At 38.7% G+C, this 23,465-nt stretch overlaps 1 protein-coding gene across 1 annotated transcript in view; it reads right to left on the reverse strand.

Moving 5' to 3' along the window:
* Window positions 1–23,465, reverse strand: part of Cntnap2 (contactin associated protein like 2) — a 1,699,165-nt gene that overhangs the window by 1,295,044 nt on the left and 380,656 nt on the right. Inside the window, 2 exon segments of the mRNA XM_012514194.2 lie at window positions 14,791–15,055; window positions 17,232–17,375. Of these exon segments, the coding sequence (XP_012369648.1) occupies window positions 14,791–15,055; window positions 17,232–17,375 (409 nt within the window).

A 23,465-nucleotide genomic window follows, 5' to 3' on the forward strand; every position in this document is an offset into this window, starting at 1 on the left:
TAGAAGGCAGAGAGATCAATGCAAAAGAATACCATGCTACTTCATTGTGCAGATATTTTTCAGTGATTTTCATTTTTCACTTCTTAGCATTGCGCATTAAACCTCTCCATGTAAATTTCTTCCTTCTTGCCCTTTCAACCGTGTATGTGTGGTCACCTTCTTTCAAGTCACGGGGCCTCTGTTTCATTTTTTTCTCTTCCAGCCTGGCCTTTTCTTATCATTTATGTCTAAGGGTAAATCTCTATCCTTACCATTTTTTCACTTATTTATTTTATATCTTTATTATACTCTATAAATGTTTTATATCTTTATTTACTAAAGTCAGCGCCCAATTCTGAGTACTTCATGTGCTAATATTCAATATGGGATACTGCTGAATGGAGAGAAAGACCAAATGTGTGTGTTTGTGTGTATGTGTATGTGTGTGTGTGTCTCTCTCTGTGTGTAATCAGCAAGTAAGAGTGAAATCACATGGAGAAGAGAACTATAAGGAAAGACCGATCTCCCAACCCTGTACTGCAGAATTTCTCCTAAAGAGGAAGCCCCAAAGGAAAAGGTTTACAAACACATGGATGCTAGCTGTGGCTTTCTTCTGTCCTATAATTCCATTTCTTTTACTGTTAATATAATTAATTTTTATATCCCTTGAATCTAATATTGATACTTAACGGTTTGGCCCATTTAGATAGCGATCCACTGGCTCCTGGCAGAGACACGGGATGCACTTGTGCCTGTAGCTGATAAAACTGGCTGGATGACATTGCAGCGAAGGAAGCACAAGACACACCAAATATTTAGGGCAACTGAGCTTGGAGCTTATAGAAAAAGGCAACATAAAAGATAAGAAGGGAAGAATACACAACAGCGCATCCTGGGAGTGCTCTCTGATGATATTTTCCTAAACACAGGAGAGAAGAATCTATAGTTTTCATTTTGTACTGCACACATTCCACACAGTAAGCAAAAGCGAAGTAAAAAACCAGAGTCTTGGAGCTTTCAAAGCATGTAGATTTAAAGGGGAAATGGGGAAGCCATGATAATGTACAGCAAACTGGCAAAGCGATAAAAACTCTCAATAGAACAAAAAGGGATCTCAGGAGTAAGCTTGTCTGAACTTTAAAAAAAATATATTTGTTTGATACAAGGTTTCAGTATGCAGCTCAGACTCATACTGATCCTCTTGTTTTAGCTTCCCCAGTGCTGGGATCATAGGCGTGTACCATCATACCTGGTTTCAGGCCGGCCCAAGTGGCATGCGACACGAGGGATCGAACTCGGGTCCTTCTACCTTGTAAGCAGGCACTTAGAACATCAAGCTACCCACTCAGCCTTGCCTTAGCTTATTAACTTCTTACTCAAGAAAGAAGGCTATCTGGGGGTTCTTATCTTCAGGGATATGCAAACAGAACCCTCAGATTGGGGCTTGCAGCTTTGGCACTATTATTATTTGGTGTTAAAATAACTCCTTGAAAGGAAGACAGGGGTTCATACAGTATGCTTTGTGGGCTGTTTTTCAAGATATTTGCTCTTTACCCTCTAGATGCCAGGAGCAGTCTACCATTCGCCACCACCCTTCTCCCCAGCCAAAGACATCTCAAGATATTGCCCCAAATGCTAAGGGCTTCCCATCATCCCAGCGCTTTATCAGATCTGACCCTCAAAATATTTTCTTTCCACTTTGCTTTATTACCTGGTTACGTGTTAAATTAAGAGTGAAAAGGGTAACCAGAAATGTTTATTCTGCTGTTGTTACTGTAACCCAAATAGCAAGTGTTTGGGACAAGGGAATAAAGAATCAGACTATACCAATTCTAGAGGAGGTATCACTTGACTTGTTTAACATCCTATCATCTTACTGACTTGACATTTTATATTCCGTATCTTTCAAAGGTGACAAATGGAGACATCTGAGCACTAAATTAGATAGGGATTTGTTAAGTGTTGAGGTTTTGACTTGGCTGGGGACGAAAGGTTTATCTTTTTCCGCAGCACGCGCCTCCATGTATTCTCCGTCCCTACCACTCCCCCTGTGGTGCTGGAACCCATCCTCAGTACTTGCATCCTTGTTCTCCATTGTGTTCAACAGGAGGCCACCACCTGTCCTGGGTAATGAATTGCATCCTGCACTACAAACTGCCTCAGGCAGAAGCAACAGAGAGAGAGCCCCCCTCCCTTCCTCTTAGTTTCCTAGGGGAAGTATTTCTTGGCATCTCTACAGCTATTTATTTCCCTCATCAAGCAATTCATGAACAACCCATTTGCTGCCTATGCCTATGGCTTTGATTATCCAGCATGAAATAGGAGCCAGTCACTTTTTGGGTAAAAAAGGTTGCAAGCTCACCTGCTAATGGATGAACATATGCAACCCAGATTTTACATTTTCCTAAAATGCATGGCTTTATAAAGATTGTGAGGAAAGGCGAGAAATTGTGAGCTATGTTTTCATTCAGCACTGCAGAATGCAGGAGCTGGGATGCAGGAAGCAAGGGGGCATGGTCACCGGCAAGCTCCGCGCAAAGGTTCTGGGGTCAAGGTGCAAGACTAGCATGAGGTTTGTCTGTCACTTTGCACTCAGAGTGCTTCCTATCGAGTTTCTCAGAAGTGTGTTTGGTTTGGCTACATAAATAATAATGTTATTGCCTGAAGTCACCAAATGAAAGAGGTCGGTGACAATCTGATTTGATCCTCCGGGAATAACATTTCCCTTGAGAAGCAAAGTCGCACTTGGTTCTCTTCACAAATGGGAAATGCCGGTGTTAACCACCTGCACGACTGATGAAATCAGGAGTGTGTGGGGAAGGTAGGGAAAGCTTTGATTGTTTTCTTTTCCCCTGGAGTTAGCTTGTCAAATACATTCCCAGGTCTGAAGAAGAGAAGCAAGCTAAATTAATTTTAATCATGTACCTTTCTTTTTTTGTATTCTGTGTGAAAAAATAAATATAAAAGGAATATGATTAACTCCAAGATTTTACTTCATACCATGCTCGTGAGAATACATTTGTTGGCAAATTTATATATGCTTTTATTTTATTCATAAAATAATTCAGCCCGTACAGAGGTAGACTTTGATATCTTTAAAAATCACTCTTCTTACTATGAAAGTATGAAATAAAGATTCAGGTCCTGACCGATTTCACACACATTAGCCTCCTACAGCAAAGCAATTATTTTCTCTGAGATACTACCTCATCCCTTTCATAAGGAATTTGGTTCCAATAAATTGATGAAGACAACAGAATTATGAAGTTTCGGGGCTCCAGGAACTTGGTATCAGTTCACGTAAAAGTCATTCAACAGGGTATTTGTACAGCAGCCACTTGTGAGAGATCACTCCAGGCTCAGAATTGGACGAGCCACAGAAGAAGCACGGGATTGTTGTCCTTAACGCTTTAGGAGCCCGAATACTTTCTGATACAGTAGTGAAATGCGGGGATAATGTAATAGATAAAGTAAGTGAAATCCTTAAAAGAGGCTAACAAGGGAAAACAGTAAGAGATTTAAAGGTTTAAAAGGATTTGAGATGACCATAGCAAGAGGGTTTAGGCTTATGTAAAAGACCTGAGCATTAATCTAAAAATTGTTGGGATCTCTGAAAAAATTTTAATAGGGACAGGATGCACCAGAAGCAGTTTGGAAGTTAGGGTTAGGTGGGAACTTGTGGCCTGGTGTTACGTAGAGAGGCAGAAGGGAGAAGAACAAGGGAACTCCAGAGAGCCCAGCTGTCAAACCAGGCAGCCCCCACACCCAAAAAGGCAAAGATGGAAGTACTGGTCACTTATTTCCTGACAAGAGTTGCAGCAAGCAGTAGAGGGTGGCTAGGAGGAAGACAAGGTAATGAAGGAGTTTGCAATATACACTGGAACAATGAGAACTCCTTATTAATCCTGATAGGAAGTGCTATCCTAGAGGATGACAAATTGCATCCTGGGGTCTGGAAATGAAAATGGCCCTACGGTGGCCCTTGGAAGATGCCCAGGAGTAGCCCCAGGTGTCAGACATGGGAAAGAGTTCTGGAAGAGAGCGGGAAGTGGTCAGAACTCAGGTCCCAGAGCAGAGCCAAAACGAGGCCAGCGCCTCCTCCGAGCTCAGTTGGTCCATGACTTGCATGGCGTCCTGAGGAATGAGGGCTTGTCCTTTCATTAAGGGTCATGAACCGAACTATTTTCCGCACATTTCAGAAACGCCAGCTGGAACGACCTGGTGGGGAAACAATTGGGAAACTAGGAGATGATGACGAAGGTTTCTCTGAGAAGCCCAGTGAGGAAGGGTGAGGCTGTTAAGTGATGAATTCAGAGTGTCCCTATGCGGTGATGCCGGAGCTTGTGCAAAGCAAAACCAGAGCACTGTGTGAGTGGGAGGGGTGGAACCAGGAAGCCACCGAAGGGCCTGGAGGTGGCCTCGGATTCAAGGTCCCTTTCTCAACTTCTACAAATGACTAGCTGGAGAAGCCAATGAGTCACGCATCTCTATTCCTTCCTCTCTTCATCTACAAAATGCAGACCAGGCCAGTCTTTCTTCTTAGGTTTGCTAGGAGAATTACTTGGGCACATTGGTTTTGTTTAATCTGTGAGGGCCACAAAGGGAGAACTTTTAATCCATAGCAGCCACGGGACAGTCTGGTGCCACATCCCATGCTCATCACTCCGGGGCCAAAACAAATAGATCCCTAATTGAAAAGAAATATTCTTTGTGGAAATTCAGATGGTCATAATTGCCTTCTCAGGCTGGGGTTAGTGGTGCGCAGCTGCTGCCCCAGCACTCTGGGAGACTGGCACAGGGGGATCACAAGTTTGAGTTCAGCCTGGATGATTTAATGATTTAGTGAGATTCTGTATCAAAAGAAAAATTTTAAAAAGGCTCTGGATGTCCATTATTTCACTCAGAGGTCTGCTTTAGTCTCTCTCTCATTCTCTTTCTCTTTCTCTCCATCTCTCTCTCCCTCTTTCTTCCTCTCCCTCTCTCTTCCTCTCTTTCTTTCTCTCCCTGTCCCTCTCTCTCTCTTTCTCTCCCCTCTCTATCTCTGTTTTTCTCTCTTCCTCTCTCTCTCCATCTCTTCCTCTCTCCCTCTCTCCCCTCTCTCCATCTGTTTCTATTTCTCTATTTTTATCTCTCCCTCCCTCCCTCCATTCCTTCTCTCTCCCTTGCTTCTTCTTTCTCTCTCTCTCTCTCTCTCTCTCTCTCTCTCTCTCTCTCTCACACACACACACACACACACACACACACACAGAGGATGTTCAGACTATCTTTTCAAGCATTGCACTTTTAAACCAGGGCAAGGAAATAACGGATGAGTGAGGCACTTCAAACTAACTAGTGGTAATTATTAAGTCATTATAGGAGCCCAGCAGAGATGGAGGACAAAATTAGATTTTTCTCAAGTTTTTTAATTTGGATCATTAGAAGAATGATTTTACAATGAATGCCAATGAGTTACAGAGAAGATTTCTTGATACCACCTAACTTAGAAGGTTATTAGAGTCCTATGCAAGAATAGAATTAATGTAGAGGATTTAGTACAGTGACAGGCATGCCGTAATCCTTCAAGTGCATTAGCCATTATTATGGGTATCATCACTGATATCAGAGCAAGGGAGAGAGCTGAAAGGACATCGAGCCTCCTTCCCCCAATAAGTACAAAGTAAGCTTCTTTAGAGACAAGAGGGACTCGATGACAGAGACAAACAGCAACAAGCAGAGATGTGTCCAGCACCTGCATAAGGATTGACAGAGACATTTCATTTCAGGTTGAGGGATGGTTAAAATTCATGCCCAGAGAAGTAAGCAATACTCAGAGGCCATAGATAAGTGCAGTTTAGGACCAAGTCAACAAAGCAAGGGATTAAGCATTAAGACAATGAAAAGGTAGGGAACAGGAATGAGGGGAAGGAAGGATCGTTCCAGGGGAGGTAAGCAGTTCTCCAGTGTCAAGAAGGGAGCAAGAGAAGTGTGTAGAGACAGCAAGAGCCCAGGGCCTGTGCAGAAGTCTCAGATAGGGGTCAGCCTCTAAGAGGCTATGAGAAAGGCAAACAGTGCTGAGACTGAAAGCGTCCACAGAAAGAAAAAATATAGAAGGATGTTTCCAGCATCTTTCAGGGAAAAAAAAAAAAAATGTCAGATGCTACTAAATGCTACAGCAAAGTCCTGGGCAGATTTTTAATTGTAAAAATTGGATCATGGGGCCTGAGAGGAAAACAAAACAGTAATTGGAGAGGAGACAACAGGACTCAGAGATAAAGCAGAAATTCAGTTACCAGAAGTAGAGTCTGTGCTCAAGTTAAAGGGCTCTCGGGGGAAATATATCAAACTATAATAAATCATGGATTTGAGTCATGGGTAAAAATGGGAGCAGACACATAATTATCTCCTGACATAATGTTTGTCAAAGATATCTACTGTGTGGAACCTCTTGAATATTCTCGCAAAGACTTTTATAAACAAAGGAAAAGAGGCTAAGGAAATATCCACGGCTAGATACCATGTTGGGTATCTAGAGGAACTAATCCTTCAGCAGATCTTGTCACTTTTATTTTTTCATATTTTATTTTTATTTTTTTGATACAGGGTCTCCCTATGCAATTTGGACTCATAGTGATCCTCCTGTTTTCACACTCTCCAGTGCTGGGATTACAGGCATGCCCTAGCACTCCCAGTCTTGGTGGCTGGCTCAGTGGGCCTAGAGGTAGGGATGGCATGGCATATGGTGCCGGGGATCAAATCCTGCTACCTACACTTGCCTAAGCAGGTACTTAGTCTGCTGAGCTATCTTACTGGCCCTCAATCTCAATTTATTTATTTAATTTATTTTTAATTTATTTTTATTTTTTACTTAGTACAGTGTCTATAGCGTCTCGCTATGTTGATTGGACTCTTAGTGATCCCTCTGTGTTCAACCTCCCAAGAGCCTCCCAAGAGTTCAATCCCCAAGATTGGGGATTACAGGCACGCCCACCATGCCCAATCTCAGTTGCTATCTCAGCACACTCCAGGGGCGGGGCCAGCAAGGCATGCCAGCGATCGAACCCTGGCCACTGCATCTGCCTAAGCAGGTCCTTTAATCTGCTGAGCTAATTGGCCTGCCCTACCTCAAGCTCCATTTAGATATCTTTCTAGTATGTAAATCCATATTGCTTATGCTTGTCAATTACTCATAATTCAGCTGGAGCAATTTCAGCTGTTACACTTTAGTGGAGCACTAATAAAGGAGTCTTTTTATAAAGCTAATCTGCTTCTCTAACCATCTGTGTTCTTTCTTTGGAAGTACTTTCAACTACATGCAAACGTACATTAACTGTGGACTTCTGAGCTATGTCATCTTTTTATTGTCATAGTTTTTATTAGTGATATCAGAGTGTTTTTCACTATGATTACTTCTATGCACAATAAACTGCAACTCTTATCAAAGCCTTCTCACAATGGACAGTTTTTACTTCAATTTCAACCATGAATGTTTGCAAAAGTTGCACACACGACCATGTTTTATTCATCCCCCCCAAAAAAGTCAAAGTATTTTTAAGGGCCCGGAAGTGTTGTAGAAACTAGAATGGATATGGTATCCTGGAGTGTGGTTATAATTTAAACTGCCCCCATTGCTTTCTAAAGAATAAATCAATACCTAATATCAGAAAACCACCCCCAGCCTCTTTGTTCTTTCAGCTTGAAATACAATGCCTCTGTTGTGAAAAGGGCACCAGCTGGCCTGGAAGTAGAATTAAAAGTAGGCTTCTGCCAGCTTGCCTGGTGCCAGCACAGCCAGGGTGGGGAATCAAGCACAATGCAGAGTCAGTGAATCTACCTAGAGGAGACAGGGCTGCCACTGAGATGCCTTCTACCTGGATCCCTGTGGCTCTCATTGTTTCTTTGTGAGTTTGGGGAAAATAAGATCAGCAAATATTCGTGGGTGTGTTCAAGGATATCTACATGATCAGATCCAGGTAAATAACTGAATCTCTAAAATACAGTGAGCTCAAGCCACTGTGAACACTCCTGTGTACTCTCTCTTTTCTCCTGGAGATTCAAGACTCATACTTCGTCTTTAGCATCCTAGAATGATGGATTTGAGTGGTGTTGCAACTTCTAAGCCATCTCAAGGCTCAGCAAAGCAGAAGAGAATCTAAAAGTTAATTTTAGACACTGCCGTGTAGAAGTATATGTTGTAGGTTATTTGGAAATAAAGAGGTTTGCCTGACTGATTCGCCATTAAGAAAGAAAAAGAAGTCAGTCATTCCCTAATAGCTACCAAGAGTTTCCAGTACAATACCTTCATCTATGTAGGGGTTTGTCTCACTATTTAACATCCCAGCTGTCTATACTGAAAAAGTAATTTAAAAATTACGCAAAGAAATGGCATCCAAACTTAGTTACCTTTATTCTTAAGCAAAATATTGGATATTGTTATGGCTTGTATCTATATTCCCCTCCAAAGCCACCTGCCATTGTAGGTGGTTGGATCTAGGGTGTGTGATGTTCAGATCAATGATGTGAGGCTGGGATTGATTCAGGGTGTGATGCAAGGATTAAGGCTGCCCCACCTTGGGTGTGAGGGTGGGTAGCCTAGGTAGGATACAAGGGACAAAACTAGCTTTGCCTCTTGTCGCTTGCTGCATGCTGCTTGTCCTGCTTCGCCATGGACTATTTCTTCTCTGCAAATCCCCTCTGCCGTACCCCCCTGCCTTGGAGCCAGTCAATGAGGAGCTGAGGCCTCTACAAACTTCACTATGATAAACCTTTCCTTCTTTAACTTTGGCTGTTGGGTATTCTGTCTCAGTAATGAGAAAAGTCACTAAGCCAGAGATCCAACACCTACATTTTTGTATCTGAATATAAAATACTCTGATTATGTAAATTCTATTAAAGAGTTAAGTTAGAACTTAATACTTAAAAACAAACTTCTTAAAATTGAATGCTTATGTTTCTAATTAGGTAGAAAAATTATAATTTTTAAATGGATGTAGTTTTGTAATTTCTACACACAATATTGTTGTGCTATAATTTTCTGGAATATTACTTGTCCCCTATAATTTTATAATATGTTTTTTAGCAATATTATAATTGACAATTTGTGTAAAAATATAGGTCCTAAGAAAATGTATTAAAGTTAGTACATGGCCTGTGAAGCTAGTATGGGCAGTTACCTTAATATTATTCAGACTGAGTTCTGTTTTGATCTTGTTATCTATATGCAATATTTATAAAAATAATTTGAGGACCATACTCTTCTTCCACATTTTTGTAAACATTTCTGTCACAATTACTATACTTTCACATGGTATTAAATTTCAGTTGAAAAACATAATATATACTGACAAAATAATACATTGTATCAGAATATATTCTTTAAAATCACCTGTCTGTTTTTAAGTTCTTTCATTGTTTGTATACTTTGATAAATATCTATGGGTACTTAATTTACAAAAATTAAAATTACTCAAATGTAATGAGTAAAAAAGGAGTAACATTTAAGGAATGTAATAACTGTGCTTTAAATTTGAAATAAGGAACAAACTATGCTTTACTGATTTATTCCCCAGCCTAAGGCCATGACGCACCTGATGACACCTAAATGATTCTCCAGTCACCTTCTATAATGCATTCTAATAAGTCGCCTGAAATGTATGAAGCAATGCCTCATATATATTATCTCATTTTTGACTTATGAACATTTATTTGAGGACTCTTAAAATAATTGGAAATTTGGAAATCATTTCCCGGTAATCAAAACATAAAAATTATATTCTAAAGGAAATATTGGTTCTGATACAATGCAGATACCTCACAATACAAGTCTTCATTGGATACTGGACATAGTGGTGACCTAATGCTTTTAAAGAAATATGAATGTGCAAGCTACTTGCTAAAATGCTCACAAATAAGAGAAGAAGGGTTCTCTTGCTTATTACACAGTAAATACCAAATACACCTTGTTTCTAGGTGGGACCTGGCTGTGGTCAGTATTCCCAGCATGCTTCCAGCCTTACACAAACCAAGAATGGACCTCCACCTTCCTCATCACACCCCAGTGAAAGTCATAGGGAATTTCACTAAGATACAAGGTAACGAACTTCAGGGCGCTGTGGGGAGCAGCTGTCTCCCACTGAGCCGGAGGTCTGGAGATCCTTGGGACCAGAACAAGGCCAGCGCAGCAGGTATCTGAACTTGGGGCTCCTCCATGCTGGCTGTAGCTTAGATGGCTCTAAGAATGTTTTACTTTCAGTGTCCTCTGTAAGGCAATGAGAACTTGCACTTTTTGGTTTGGGGTGGGGCTGTTCATTTTATTTTATTACATAAAAAAGGAAAAATGGAGATTTTTTTTTTCCAAATGACCTAGCCAAAGTAGTTTGCAGTATGTGTTATGAACTCATTCACAGAGGAACCTATATATTTTAGAGCCAAGTCATCTAAAAATAACTTATTTCATTAATTCTGGGACATTTTCTCAGTCTTTTTGCTAAGAATCCAATTAATATGTGATACTTTTATATTTTTAAAATCTATTTAAGAAAATTAAAGATCAGAAAAAATTATAAAAGTTGTTAAAATGTTTTTGTATTTTTGACTCTGTTGCACCCTTTCCCCCTTTTCACTATGCATAAATCAAGGTGCGGATCTCACTGGACTGCTGCCACCTCCCAGTTAGAGAAGTCAGATCATGCCCGGTCCCAGCTTTCCTTTCAGTACATGTCTAGGTTTTTCTTAATCTTTCATCACTCCTTCTCAGGATCTTGCTGCTGCACAGGTCATGGTGGGCCACAAAGGATTTCCTTTGGCAACAGATACAAACAAACATGGTCTTGGCTAAGTAAACCAAGGAGGTACCAATGCTTGAGCTTTGGTGAGCCCTTGATTCTGCAGTTGGACAAATTCAAAAAGACTTTGCTGAAAGGCTTGATTACGTATGCGCAGACATCGGTATTTTCCTGATAGGTGAGAGATTTCATGCATGGAAACCATCTTCTTCCCATTATACACATGCTAAACCACATTTTATGACCACATTAATATGAAGACAGAAAAATGTACGATTGTTCTAAATATTTGTTATATGTGGAAAATAAAGTTAAGACATTTTATAATAAAAATCACATTTCAAATGGAAGCTATGGTTTTCAACTTCGATTTTGGTTCTACATCAGATAGTAACATATAGTAGTCATTTCTAATTACCCTTATAACATTACACTAGTCTTCCTAGAGGACACACGAAGTCCTCCAAGTGGAATGATGGAGTAAATGATCTTAAGCATCTAGAAAGTTTAAACTTCTGATTTCTCAAATGAGAAGAAAAATCCATGAGTCCCATGTTTGCCAAACTGTTTTTGAAGCATGAGATCCTTACAATGGGTCATGTCAAGGTTTCCAAGAAAAAAAAGCAAACAGAAAACACCAAAATTATCAGAGTACACTTCAAGTAGCCAAGTGTATCTTATTTTATAAAATGGTGTGTCAGCAAATATCAAGTATGAAATAAAATGTCTTCCTCTATGTTTTGATGAAACTCAGTGCAAAGTATAGACCTTGTCTATTTTCCCCCAGGATCCTGAATTTGAAAGATAAAATAAAAATCAACTCTCAGAGGGACCAAATAGTGCCCTTCAGTTTTTTTTTTCAATCACATTTGGTAGACTCTCACTACAAATGTGCCACCATACCTAGTCTCGGTTGCCAGCTCAACATGCCTGGGGATTGTGCCCGTGCATCATGTGGTACGAGAGACAAAACCCCAGTCTGTGTATTTGCCTAAGCAGGCACTTAGTCCACTGAGCTATCTCACTGCCCTCTTCAGATCCTTTTAAACAGCTTTTATTTTTCTTTTATTACTCATTCTTGAAAGTAAGTGCCTAAGTATGCATTCCATTTTCAATAAATGCCATCTATAGCTGTATCTATATGAATGTTTCTTAAATTTGATGTGGCAATTTGGAAAATGTTTACATGAAAAATGACTTATTCTGCAAATTCAACCTACTTAGGATTCAGCTAAATTTCATGAATTGAGTCAACCATCAATACCTAATGAGACTCTTGGAAAGTAATACTAACTTGGAAGTCAAGGGACAAGGGAAACACAAGCAATGTATTGGGCATTCTCTTACTTGGAAGATTTATTTTGAATTATTAAGCAACTGCATTATACAGGACAGAACAAAAAAACTTTTTTGAATCAGTGGAGTTACTTTCATCCTGGAACACAGAACTAAAATCAAAATGAATTACAAGTGCACACTAAGAAAATCCAAGAGTCCCTAAGTTGACCTCCCTGTGCTTTGCTTTGCATGTGAACAGAAAAAATATCATGAAGAGGTGCTTGTCTCTCCTAGATTTTCTCATTTGCAAAGCTTTTGTAGGCAAGCCATTTGCACAAGGAAGCAAAAGTGACAGTCTTTGATGTGCACACTGGTAAGAGGAGAGTTGATGCACTAGATGTTCATTTCTTTTGTTAAAGGAAACATCAGTACTAGTCTTGGGTTACATATTTTCTCTGTGCTGCTACTTATGCTAAGTTATCTATGCTTTTAACTGAAATTGTTAAAGCACAGAGGAAGTGTCTCCCATGAACTACATATGCAATCTTAGGATAAATAAATAACAAACCACAGCTTGTCTTTTAACGAGGATGTGTTTCTATTGTACTATTTTTCCTCAACTGTGAACAATGACAGCTAACAAGTTCTTAGTTTCCCCTATGTGTATAACCAAAAAAAAAAAAAAAAAAAAAAAAAAAAAGAGAGAGAGAAAAATATACTTCTACATTTGGAACTCAGATATTTTCATTAGCTTATGAAAGAGTAAGACAATTTTTCTATTAGTTTTCTTTACATAGGTTGTTGACTATCAACTGAACCTGCATCCCACTGTCTCAGCATCCCAAGTGCTTGGATCACATGTGTGTACTTTTATAGCAAGATTACTTCTGTTTGTCAGTATTAGAATGTAGGGCAAACAGAAAGTAAAATGCATGCTGCTTAGTATCTAATTAAGAGCTGTCATCTGAGACCTGGGCATTGTGGCCCACTTTTGTAATCTCAGCACTCTGGTAGGCTGAGGCGTGAGGATGACAAGTTTGATTTCAGCCTGGGGAACTTAGTGTCACAGCCAGATTCAGCCTCAAAATAGGTAAAAAGGACTTGGGATGTAATGCATTTGAAGGACCTTGGGTTCAGTGATAGCACTTCTTTAAAAAATGATCACAGATTTGATTCTTTTATTCATTGTTTCTTCTTGTTATTTTTTTAAACACACAGTAAATCAAGTGAAAACAGCATGGAACCATATATTACACCAAACAAACCAAACTAATAATGTGTTTATGGATCACTGTTTAGTTCTCATTATTTCAAATAGCATGGTTTCTGTTACCTAGAAACGCACCAGCAAGTTGGGTTTGTTCAGAGGATCTCAGGAGGGAGAACTCATACTAGCACTTGTATACTGAATTCTTAGCAAAGAATCTGAAATCTTAACAGTGGGGAGCTTTTAATCCATGGTAAACATTTTATGCTGTCTTATTTTAGTCTCTCCAGAAATTTCTATTTGTTCTGAATCTCCCCAGGTAAGTTTACACAGAGAAAAAATAATAAAATATGATTGATCAATCATCTTAATTGAGCAGTCAGAGAAAAAGCAAAACACACAGCAAATGAGAATTTGTACAAATAGGTGTTTCAAAATAGCTTTATATCTCCTTAACCCAGATACATCTGTGATAGAATGGTTCTTGTAGCTTCTCTTGAGCATGTGTGGAGCTCTCCTTCTAGGTGCCATTGTACAAGCAAGAGACAGAAGAGTTTGTCCTCTGCCCTCAGTGGGGCTTATAGTTCAGGGAAAAATTGGTGGCCATAATGACATGGTAAGTTGGAAACCATGCTGGGTGTAGGCAGTGCAGCACGAAATAACATGCATAGTTAAAGAATTGGAGTCCACAGTCATGCCCTTGAGCTCTCTGTCCTGAATTTTCTCAGTCATGGGTATATTTCTACTAACTGCTCCGCGAGTATATTTTCTGTTTCCTCTACTATGTCATTCTTTACAACAAATAACACTAGACTACTTCAAGAGTATATGTAATCTCTACCTTTGGTAAAATAATTTAATGTTTATTGGCTCTACATTGTCAATTTTTCTTGGGTTATAATACCTCACTTAGGAAGAATAGCTTACCTTGTACCATATTATTTGGACACTAGGCCAGCATCACTCTCAGTTGATAATATCTTAGCCTCAGCTTCTTGTTTCAGTGCAAAACCAAATTTAAAAATATCCCTGTTTACTTTACCAGTATGTTCATAACACGTACTATTTTTGCCATTGGAGTTGTATTTAACTCTTACATAGTTTTTCTGACTACTTGAGTAGTTTTGGTAGCATCACCATTGAGTTTTGCATTAGGCAGCGGAATATTCTTTTAACTTTACAACTTAGTATAATCTTGTTACTGATGATGAAAAAAAATCTAATGCACAAAATCAAAAGACAGCAGATATTGATATGTTATTATGGTCATTTTTGGTTTTAAAAACAAAATGTTCACTTACGGGAATACCAATTTCTCTATTAAATTAAATAAGCATTTGCATGGATTCTACGATTTCAATACTGTAAGGCAATCTGGAGTTAATTTCCTGCGCAAACTTCCTCCTCATAGTAATTTTCTGAGTTTTCACTATCCAGTCATCACACAGTCTAAGTAAGAAATGATCTCAAACGTCTGAACTGTAGCACAAAACAACAGGCACTGTAAGTTTGGGGAATAACAAGAGCAGCTTAAGCAGCAAATGTCAAAGAGATCTCACCGACCTGATGAAATATCGATGGGGCTCATCTTGGTCTGTGTGACGTTGATGCGGACACCCACTTTGCTGTCTGTGAGGTCAATCTCCACGTTGCCCAAGTTGTCCCCAAAATGACTGAACAGCAGGAGACCATCGGGGTTCCAAGTCCTAAACTGGAAACTGACTGAAAACAGGTCCTGTTCAGGCCGTCCGGGCACCTCCAGGTAACTGGTTGCATTGAAAAAGACAGGCACCGTGTAGGGCTCCACGCAAGAGAAACTCAAGTTTCCCTACAAAACAGAAAGAGACTGGCTTTGAGGCAAACGTGGAGCAAAATAAGCACTCATGGGAGAAAACTTTAGATAAAGTGTTCTGCAAGTCCCAAAGTGATGCCTGAGCCTGTGTCACACACACAGCACAACATTGCCACATGGTGCAGGGAACACACTCAACAGGAATCTGCTGGAGTGGGAGACCTGACATTGTGCAGCAGCCGATCACCCAGGCAAGGGACTTAAGGCATCGCTAGTCCTGAGAATGACAGTTGTCACCTGGATATACTGACAGCCTGTGTTTGGGGCTTGGATGTGGACCGGTGGACCTCGGGGAGACGGTGATACAGCACTCATGCTGGCTGTGCTGAGGCCGAGGCCAGCGAGGCTGCTGCTGCTTCTCTGTGACAATGTCAGCGTCCACCAGTACACAACACCTCTGAACTCTGGGATCCACTGTGTGCTTACTTAATAACTGTGTATTCGCTCGACATTTTGCAGCAAGTATCTTTGTGGGTTTCTCTGTGTAATTACTGTCTATGCATCACTATTAACCATTTACCATCTCGACAACTGATTATTTTTCTAACTCAGAACCTATTTCAATTTTTATGAGGTGTGTTTATATCATAATGCATTAATGCTGATGGACCTATCAGTATATGTGTCCTTCTGGTAGAAGCGGAATTTTAGTTACCCTTAATACACGCGTACATTGCAGTGCCTACCACCTCTTCCTTTAAAGATCTGAGATTCTACATTTGTTTCTAACGTCTCTACTCCAGCTTTAATATTTTAAAGAGCACAATTTAATGATATTTTAATCAGTTTGCAGTCTCGCTCATATTTCTGTACAGTATATACACATCTATGCATGTATATTAGAACGCCACATATATTTCACAGATGCCTACCTGTTCCATTTGAGCATATTAACCACCATATCTGAATTAATACTTAAGCTAAATTTGTTCTGCATCTTCGCAGAAGATTATTTTTAAAGGCTTTCTTTTTAACCAATGCAAAGATTTGCCTATGTATAATAGCTCAGATGCTAACATGGACCACATACTTATGTTTTGAGATCGTGTCTCAGAAAAAGTAGAGATTGTTTCTTAGTAATGTGGCTAACTCTGGAGTTGATGCACAAAGTGTAAGAGAGTTTGTGGGGAGATGGGGTGGCATGAGCACTGGGTTGATTTCACTGAAATATCACCTAGAATTTCTCAAAGCAAATTTGCTATATAAATATTTCCTCTGGTAGAGGTGCTTAATAAATGCCCTACTTGTCTTTGTCTTGCCTAGAATTTTCAGTATCCATGTATATTTTGATGCAAAAGTTTATTCTATATCTTCCCATACAATTATCAGTTAAAGTAGAATGTGTCTAGAAAGCATTTATATGTTACAGAATGTTTCTGGTATTTATTTACGTTTGAAACCACATTTACCACCAGATTCTGTTTTGCAGCTGTGGCTGACTTTGGAATGAGCCTCCCTAGCTCAACTCTCTGTAGTACTGAATAAATAAAACTCTGGAACAACCATGAGGTCCGGGCAGAGAGAACATTTTATCTCTGCTTACAGGTGCAAATAATGGAAATGGGATTATGACATTGGAGAGTCTGGGCTTATGCACCATTTTGTGAGGAAAAAGAAAAAAAAATGAGAAAGAAAAAGAAGGATTCTAGTGCCATTTCATCCAAAGTTTAAAATACAAAGGCTGTGTACATAGCATGCATGTATTTGTGTGTTATATATAGCAATTCTCTAGATAAAAATAACATTATAGAAAAGCATTGTAACCTTGGAACTCATGTATTATGAGTCCACGTTCTACAACAATGACACAAAATCACCTTGGAAACATTATTTCAGGTGAAACCTTGACTGTTCTCATCTAAATATCTTTATGTTTTTCTTGCAACATTTTTCTCACACGATCACACCCACTTACAACACGCCTGACCCACACTGTTGATGAATGAAGCTCCAAGTATATATCTCCTGTCTACACACTTCATGAGAAAATTTCCCCCATGCTGAATGTTTAATTGATGTTCATCTGCCATTATTTTACACTGTTGAACCCAACACATCCAAAGTGACACATTATGTAGCAGTAGCTATCCAACACCCCACACGTGACAAGGAATTCTGTGATGATTCCTGGGGGCCATGTTTTGGCTCTTACCACATTGGATGGCTCTAATTTCTTCCTCCTAGCAAGATCAGTAATATTGATTCCGTTGTAGCTCATGCTTTCCATGCAGCCTTTAAAGTTCTTTCTACTACTGGAACTCGGCTTTCCGGAGAAAGGTATGCCTCCAAAAGTTATCTAAAAATAATAAGAAATATTAACATCCATGCTGCATTACATGAATAAAAAATATTGTGAATTAAATCAAGATTAATTGTCTTCATCACAATCAAAATATGTGGACATTATGCTATCTTAGCTGCTAAATTTTCTACACATTACATTGTTATTGAAGTGCAACGTGAAATCATTAATTCTGATCATTATAACTTGGGCAATAAAGCAGGAACATTGCATATTACAACATAAGGGCATTTTATAAATTTTCTTGAGAAGGTTTTAAAAGATTTTATGCGATAAACATTTTTTCTAAAGTAGTGTTCCAAATATATTTTCATGTTTATCATTCAAAGGCATATTATCAATAAATGCCTCTAGAAGTTTTCTAGGTAACAAGCACTAGTATAAAAACTTGATAAAAATAAAGCCCAAAGCAAAGAATATTATATTTACTCTCAGCACACTCATTATGGTCTAATGACTAGTAGAGCCAAAAGCTCATTATATTTATTTCCAGTGCAGAAAATACTTAAAAATATTATTATTGTATTGATTAGGGACTTCTTAGGACTTACACACTATAAGCTGAGCAGTATATCCTTAAATATATTGTAGTTCTTCCAAATTGTACCCCAACTCTAACCCAAATACTACTTACTGTGTCCTGAGGCTATTATTGCTTATTGAAGGAGCTATGTATTTTTCTGTGTATCTTTGGTCCATTTAAAGAATTATGACCTCAAATGCTTATAATGCAATATTATAATTAATATCTGGATTACAAGAAATGACATTCTATTAGTGTATTAATAAATAAATGCAACTATTAATCACAATTATAACACTGAGATTCATAATTCATATTTTAGTTCTCTTTAAAACTTCCCCAATGGGCCAGCCAAATAGCTCTGTGGATTAAAGTGCCTGCAAGCAGGCTCAGGGGCCAGGGATTCAATCCCCTGGCCTGCTGTGCTGGCCTTGCCCCTGGGTCACACTACACAGGGATTAAGACTGGGCATGGTAGTGTGCACCTGTAATCCCAGCTCTTGGGAGGCTGTAAATAGGCAGATCACTACCAGTATAGTGTAGGAGGGAGACCCTGAACACCCTGTAGACACTTCCCTAAAATACAAAATAAATAAATAAATACATACATATGTAAATACATAAATAAATAAAAAAATTCCTCAATGTTGTCATCACCAATTTTTCTTTTACATAATTGAAAATAAAAGCAATAGCTCGAACATTTTTAGAAGTCAGGATTTCATGTTCAAAACATAAAATATCTCTGTGCCTAGGTGGATCACATTCTATTATTGAGTGTCATGGGATTTAAAATGCTTAATTAGTCTTAGGGAAAAACACAAAGTAATTATTGCCTATGAAGCAGTAATAAAATGCAAACAAATTAAGTATTATTAATCATGGTTGGCTCTACTTATTTTTGACACAGTTCAGAGACAATGGAGGGGTGAGAAAAATAAAAATATAAGAAGGATTAAGAAGCTGTTAAAGGAGGAACAGAATTAGTTTAAGATGACAGAAGTGTTGGGAAACTGTTCTCCAGTGAACTGAGTTGATCTTACCTAAAACTCCGTACTTGACCCTGATACCAATGATAATAGTTATTTTTTAAATAATTTTATTGACAAACACATAGCAATAAGACAGCTTTAAAACCAATTGGTAGGACATAGTAGTTATTGATACTAAATGGAGTTGCTATACTTCCTGTTTGCATTTTTTTCAACTATTTCTTTCAGACCCCATATTAAAGAAATATGGTTTAGCAAATGTAGTATCATATTATGAGAAATATTACTAGACAGTGATTTTAAATTATGCCTCTGTGTGCATAATTTCTTTAATTGGAGGCTTTCATTTTCCTTGGGTACAATTAATCAAATGATCTTTTTTTTTTTTTTTTTTTCTTTCTTTCTGCAACCCCAGGCATGGGGCCTAGCCCATGGAGGAGAAAAGGGCCTACTTATCAGATTCCTAACAATTAAGTGGTTTCTGATCTCAGTTCCTTATGGAAATAATCATGTGACATTGCATTGTTGCCTGGTACTCCTAGTGGCATAATCCCACTGGGAAAATGAAGTAGTTAGTATGCCACATATTTTTGTATATTGTAATTATTGTAAGCATAAAGGAATGTTGAGTTTGTAAGATCATTGATGTTTCTTACATCTCTTATGATAGTCCTCTTAACAGCATCCTCATCAAGTAAACTTGCATTGAGAGATATTACCACAGTCACAATTTCATTAGCCAGAAAGGACTTAGAAAGTACAGCACAGGTCAGTAGATATCGCTAAGTGCTTTCTTTAGGGAAAAATAGTGCTTTGCAGCAGCATATATTCCTACCACTTCAACAGAAAGTATTTGTCAATCTCTTTGAAATTTAATCTGGTTTCCTGATATCTAAATGGAAGGACTGCAGGACTCAAAGAACTGTCCCTCACGCACAAGGACATAGTCTTCTTCATTCTCTGTTCCTCTTTGCTGGCTGGAAAGCACACTGAAATGTGATCAACCTTCTCTGATGGTGAACTGCAACCCAGACAGAGCACCGGCAAGATAAAAGGTAACTGGGCTACCTTTTTAAATTTTTACCAGCCAAAGGAGTCTGGATTCCCTTAATATTAGAAGAGCTAAACATGCTTGTGTTATGGTTCTGACGTGGGCAAGGGAGAGACTGGGAAAGCAGAGCTTACAACAGACAATGCTGTAGTATCTGGAGTAGGGTTATCCTAGAGCTTGCAGATCAGACAAAGGCCAAGCTAAAGACCAGGCTACTGTCCCGCCCTTTGGTTTTGTTGGCTCAGAGTTGGGAAATGAAACAGAGCCCGTCTGCGTCACTATATTTGTTCCAGACAGCCATGTAGCTAATGGTTTGATTGCAAATGGCGAATGAATCATTTTATGGTGTAATAAGGGCATGAAATCAACTCTTAGGCCATCTCCCACTAAAGATTCCAGTACTGTATTACATCAAAGGTGCCAGAGCATGCATTCTTGTTCATGAGAACTGATTTTAAACAGTTGGTTTTTAAAATCAGTCTGTAAGATTTGAAAAAAATAAAGTACAGTAAGCAGAAAATGAATACTATTCGGAAATCATCTGTGCATTTGCTATGTTGTGTGCTGTCAAGGTTGTTTGTGCCTACTGTGTCTATATGATGTACAAAGTACATGGAGAACTAATGGGAAACTCCTTCCAACCCACTGCTCAGTGCGATCTAGTTGGTAACAAGAAATCAGCCATTGTGGGGTATTTACACTATGAAAATCAAGGAATGCTGTAACCAGGGCATTCTTCTCTTTCCAGTTTCCTGTCAGGCATTTACCAGCACATCCATACCCTTACATCTCTGTGACCTCAGCCCTACCTCCCCACTTCTGGAAAAAAATGAAACAGCGTCATTTCAGGGAAGTCAGACACCACACCTTCTAACTTTGTGAAGAAAAGGCCAGGCTTCTGAAACGCTCAGCAGACTTGCATACGTAGGGTGAATGTTACATAAATGGTGTTATTTTAGGTTTCAAGCTAGTTCTCAGGCAGCCTCTGAGGTATGAGTCTGGTTGCTGCACAGACACGTGAAGGAGACAGGAGTGACCACAAAAATGACTCTAACATAGCTCCAAGTTTCCTTCTAAAAGAAGGGTCTCTACATTAAGAGGAACACATATAAATAAAAAGGGTGACTCAGGTACACCTTTTACAGATCATGACAACAACCGTAAGATTTGAGAGGAGATTTACCAGGCAGCAGTTTTATAAAAAGGAAAAAATATTTAGTTTATCCTGATTCTTCATAAATTTTGGTGCCTCCCTCTAATAGGCATGTCCTGGAATTTGTCTATAGCTGACATTCCTGGCATGATATTGCATACAGAGGGGCTTCACAGGGCCTATGAAACAGTCAGCTCTGTGTGGAAAGTGTTGTGTGTCTATGAATATTCATGATTTTCATCACAAACCAGTAGAATCTATGACCTAAAGTGTCTAATTCTATTTTTTGAAAATTGGGGTTATGTTTGCCCAATGCTAATGTTTCAGAATTTCTCATCTGCTAGGATACTTCAAAGTTTATTAGTGAAAGATGAATAATTCATCTTTAAATTCTATCATAATTTAAATTGAAATTCTATCATAATTCATCTTTAAATTCTATCATACATCAGGAGTCAAGTCACAAGAGCTAGGACATATTCATTTACAGAAAACAGAAATTTCTGGGAGTCTTACATTCTTCCCCTCAATGTTTATCTTGCTTTGAAAGTATTTGGAGTACCCCAATTATTTATCAATATTATTAAAATATTCATCAGAGTTTACATAGCATATTCAATTCTGAATTCCTATTTAGGTCTACATATTTCATGCTAAACAAAATTTAGAAACAATTTAAGCATACAAATAAAATAGAGAACAAAGTTAAAAATTCTGAATTTCTCACTATTTTAATGGTCAGAAGCCTGAGTCTATCTGTAATGTCACCCCTGGGCAGCAGGACATATTGCACTGGCACTGCCCACCATGTGTGTAACATTTTCAAAGGAACCACATCAGCAGTGCGCAGCTCTTAGACAGAAGATGGGACCCTAGATTGATGGGATTTCCCCTCCAATATTTCAGCATGCTACATTCCTTCCAGTGATTTCCTGTGACACTGAGTTCATGGTCATTCTTCTGATAAAAAGCATTTTGTGTAAGGATCATTATATAAAGCAAATAAATAAATAAATAAATAAATAAATAAAACAGTAGAGAAGATAGCAGTGTCCAGTTTGATTCCAAACTCTGAGGTGTCCAGGGCAAATACAGTTATCCTATTATCAAATAATTACTATTACTTAAATTTTTCAATGAAATGAAACTATACAGCATGTTTTTGAAATGGCTGCTTGATTATTAAGCTTTACTTTTATGTTGTTGAGCCTGATGACCTATAACCACTATGGAAAAATTACTAAGACCCTAAGAGTTTCATGAACTCAGAAAGCTTGGAAATCTCTGGATGAATAATATTCTGTACTTTTTTATTAGTACATTGCTCTTTTGTCTTTTGCATTTTCCTATTACAAATAAAATTATGATGAATGGATCCATAAGAGTTGTGAGCCCTATATGTGATTAACAGTTTTGATAGACAATTTAAATTGCTCTCCAAGGAATTCATTAAGAAATTCAATGTCTATTAAAATGTTATAAGAATATTGGTGTATTTGCCTATATGTGTATATATGTAGCATGTGTATAGCTGTAATCTCAGATATTATTTTTGTTTTTTTAAAGGTAAAATGTGTCTTTTAATTCACGTACAAACTTTTACAACATTCTGAAGGGCCAAGGATATAGCTCAGTGGAGTGGCGCCTGCCTGGCAAACAGGAAGTAGTGAGTTTGATTCGCAGTACCAAAAATAAATAAATACATGAATAAATAAAATGTTCTGAAATTTAATTTGCTTCCTTTGTAATTATATTTAAGAAAACAGGATTTGGCAAAACACCTACCTACAGTCACGAATTTATAAGTGACATCATACAAACCAGTAATGAGGGTTCTTATACTCAACACTTTATAATAAACTCTGGACGGCACTCTATATAATGTATTGGTGTTCCTCAAGGGGAACAGGTGTAATTAACTGCCAGCTGCGATGGCCTGGATGTTGAGTTCCCAGCAGGAAAAGGCTATTTCCCAGAGTGGTCTTGCAAGACAATGTGGAACATAAAGTTGTGGTTTCAGTAGCAGGAAAAAGCACAGAGGCGACACTCAGGATTTGGAGGCTGATTTACCATGTGCATATTCACTGAGAGTGATCAGGCCCTCACCTCCGGGGATCTCGGGCTTCTATGGGATAAGCAAACAGGAAGTACAGAGGCAGAATGGCTTGTCACCTGGGGGACTGGTTTCTACACCAGGCATCACAGTGACCAGCTGTTTCTAAGAGACCAGCAGCCATAGAAGTGGAACAGGAACTGTTACCTGGGCAACTAACAAACTGAAGTGTACTGGGCTGGGGGGTGATTTTTTTCTACAGGTTCAGTGGGAGGTCCCTAGGTCCTTGTAGATATGTCCTTACAGAGATTAA

The sequence above is a fragment of the Octodon degus genome, unplaced genomic scaffold (genome assembly GCF_000260255.1).
Source record: "Octodon degus isolate 3935 unplaced genomic scaffold, OctDeg1.0 scaffold00027, whole genome shotgun sequence".
NCBI lineage: Eukaryota > Metazoa > Chordata > Mammalia > Rodentia > Octodontidae > Octodon > Octodon degus.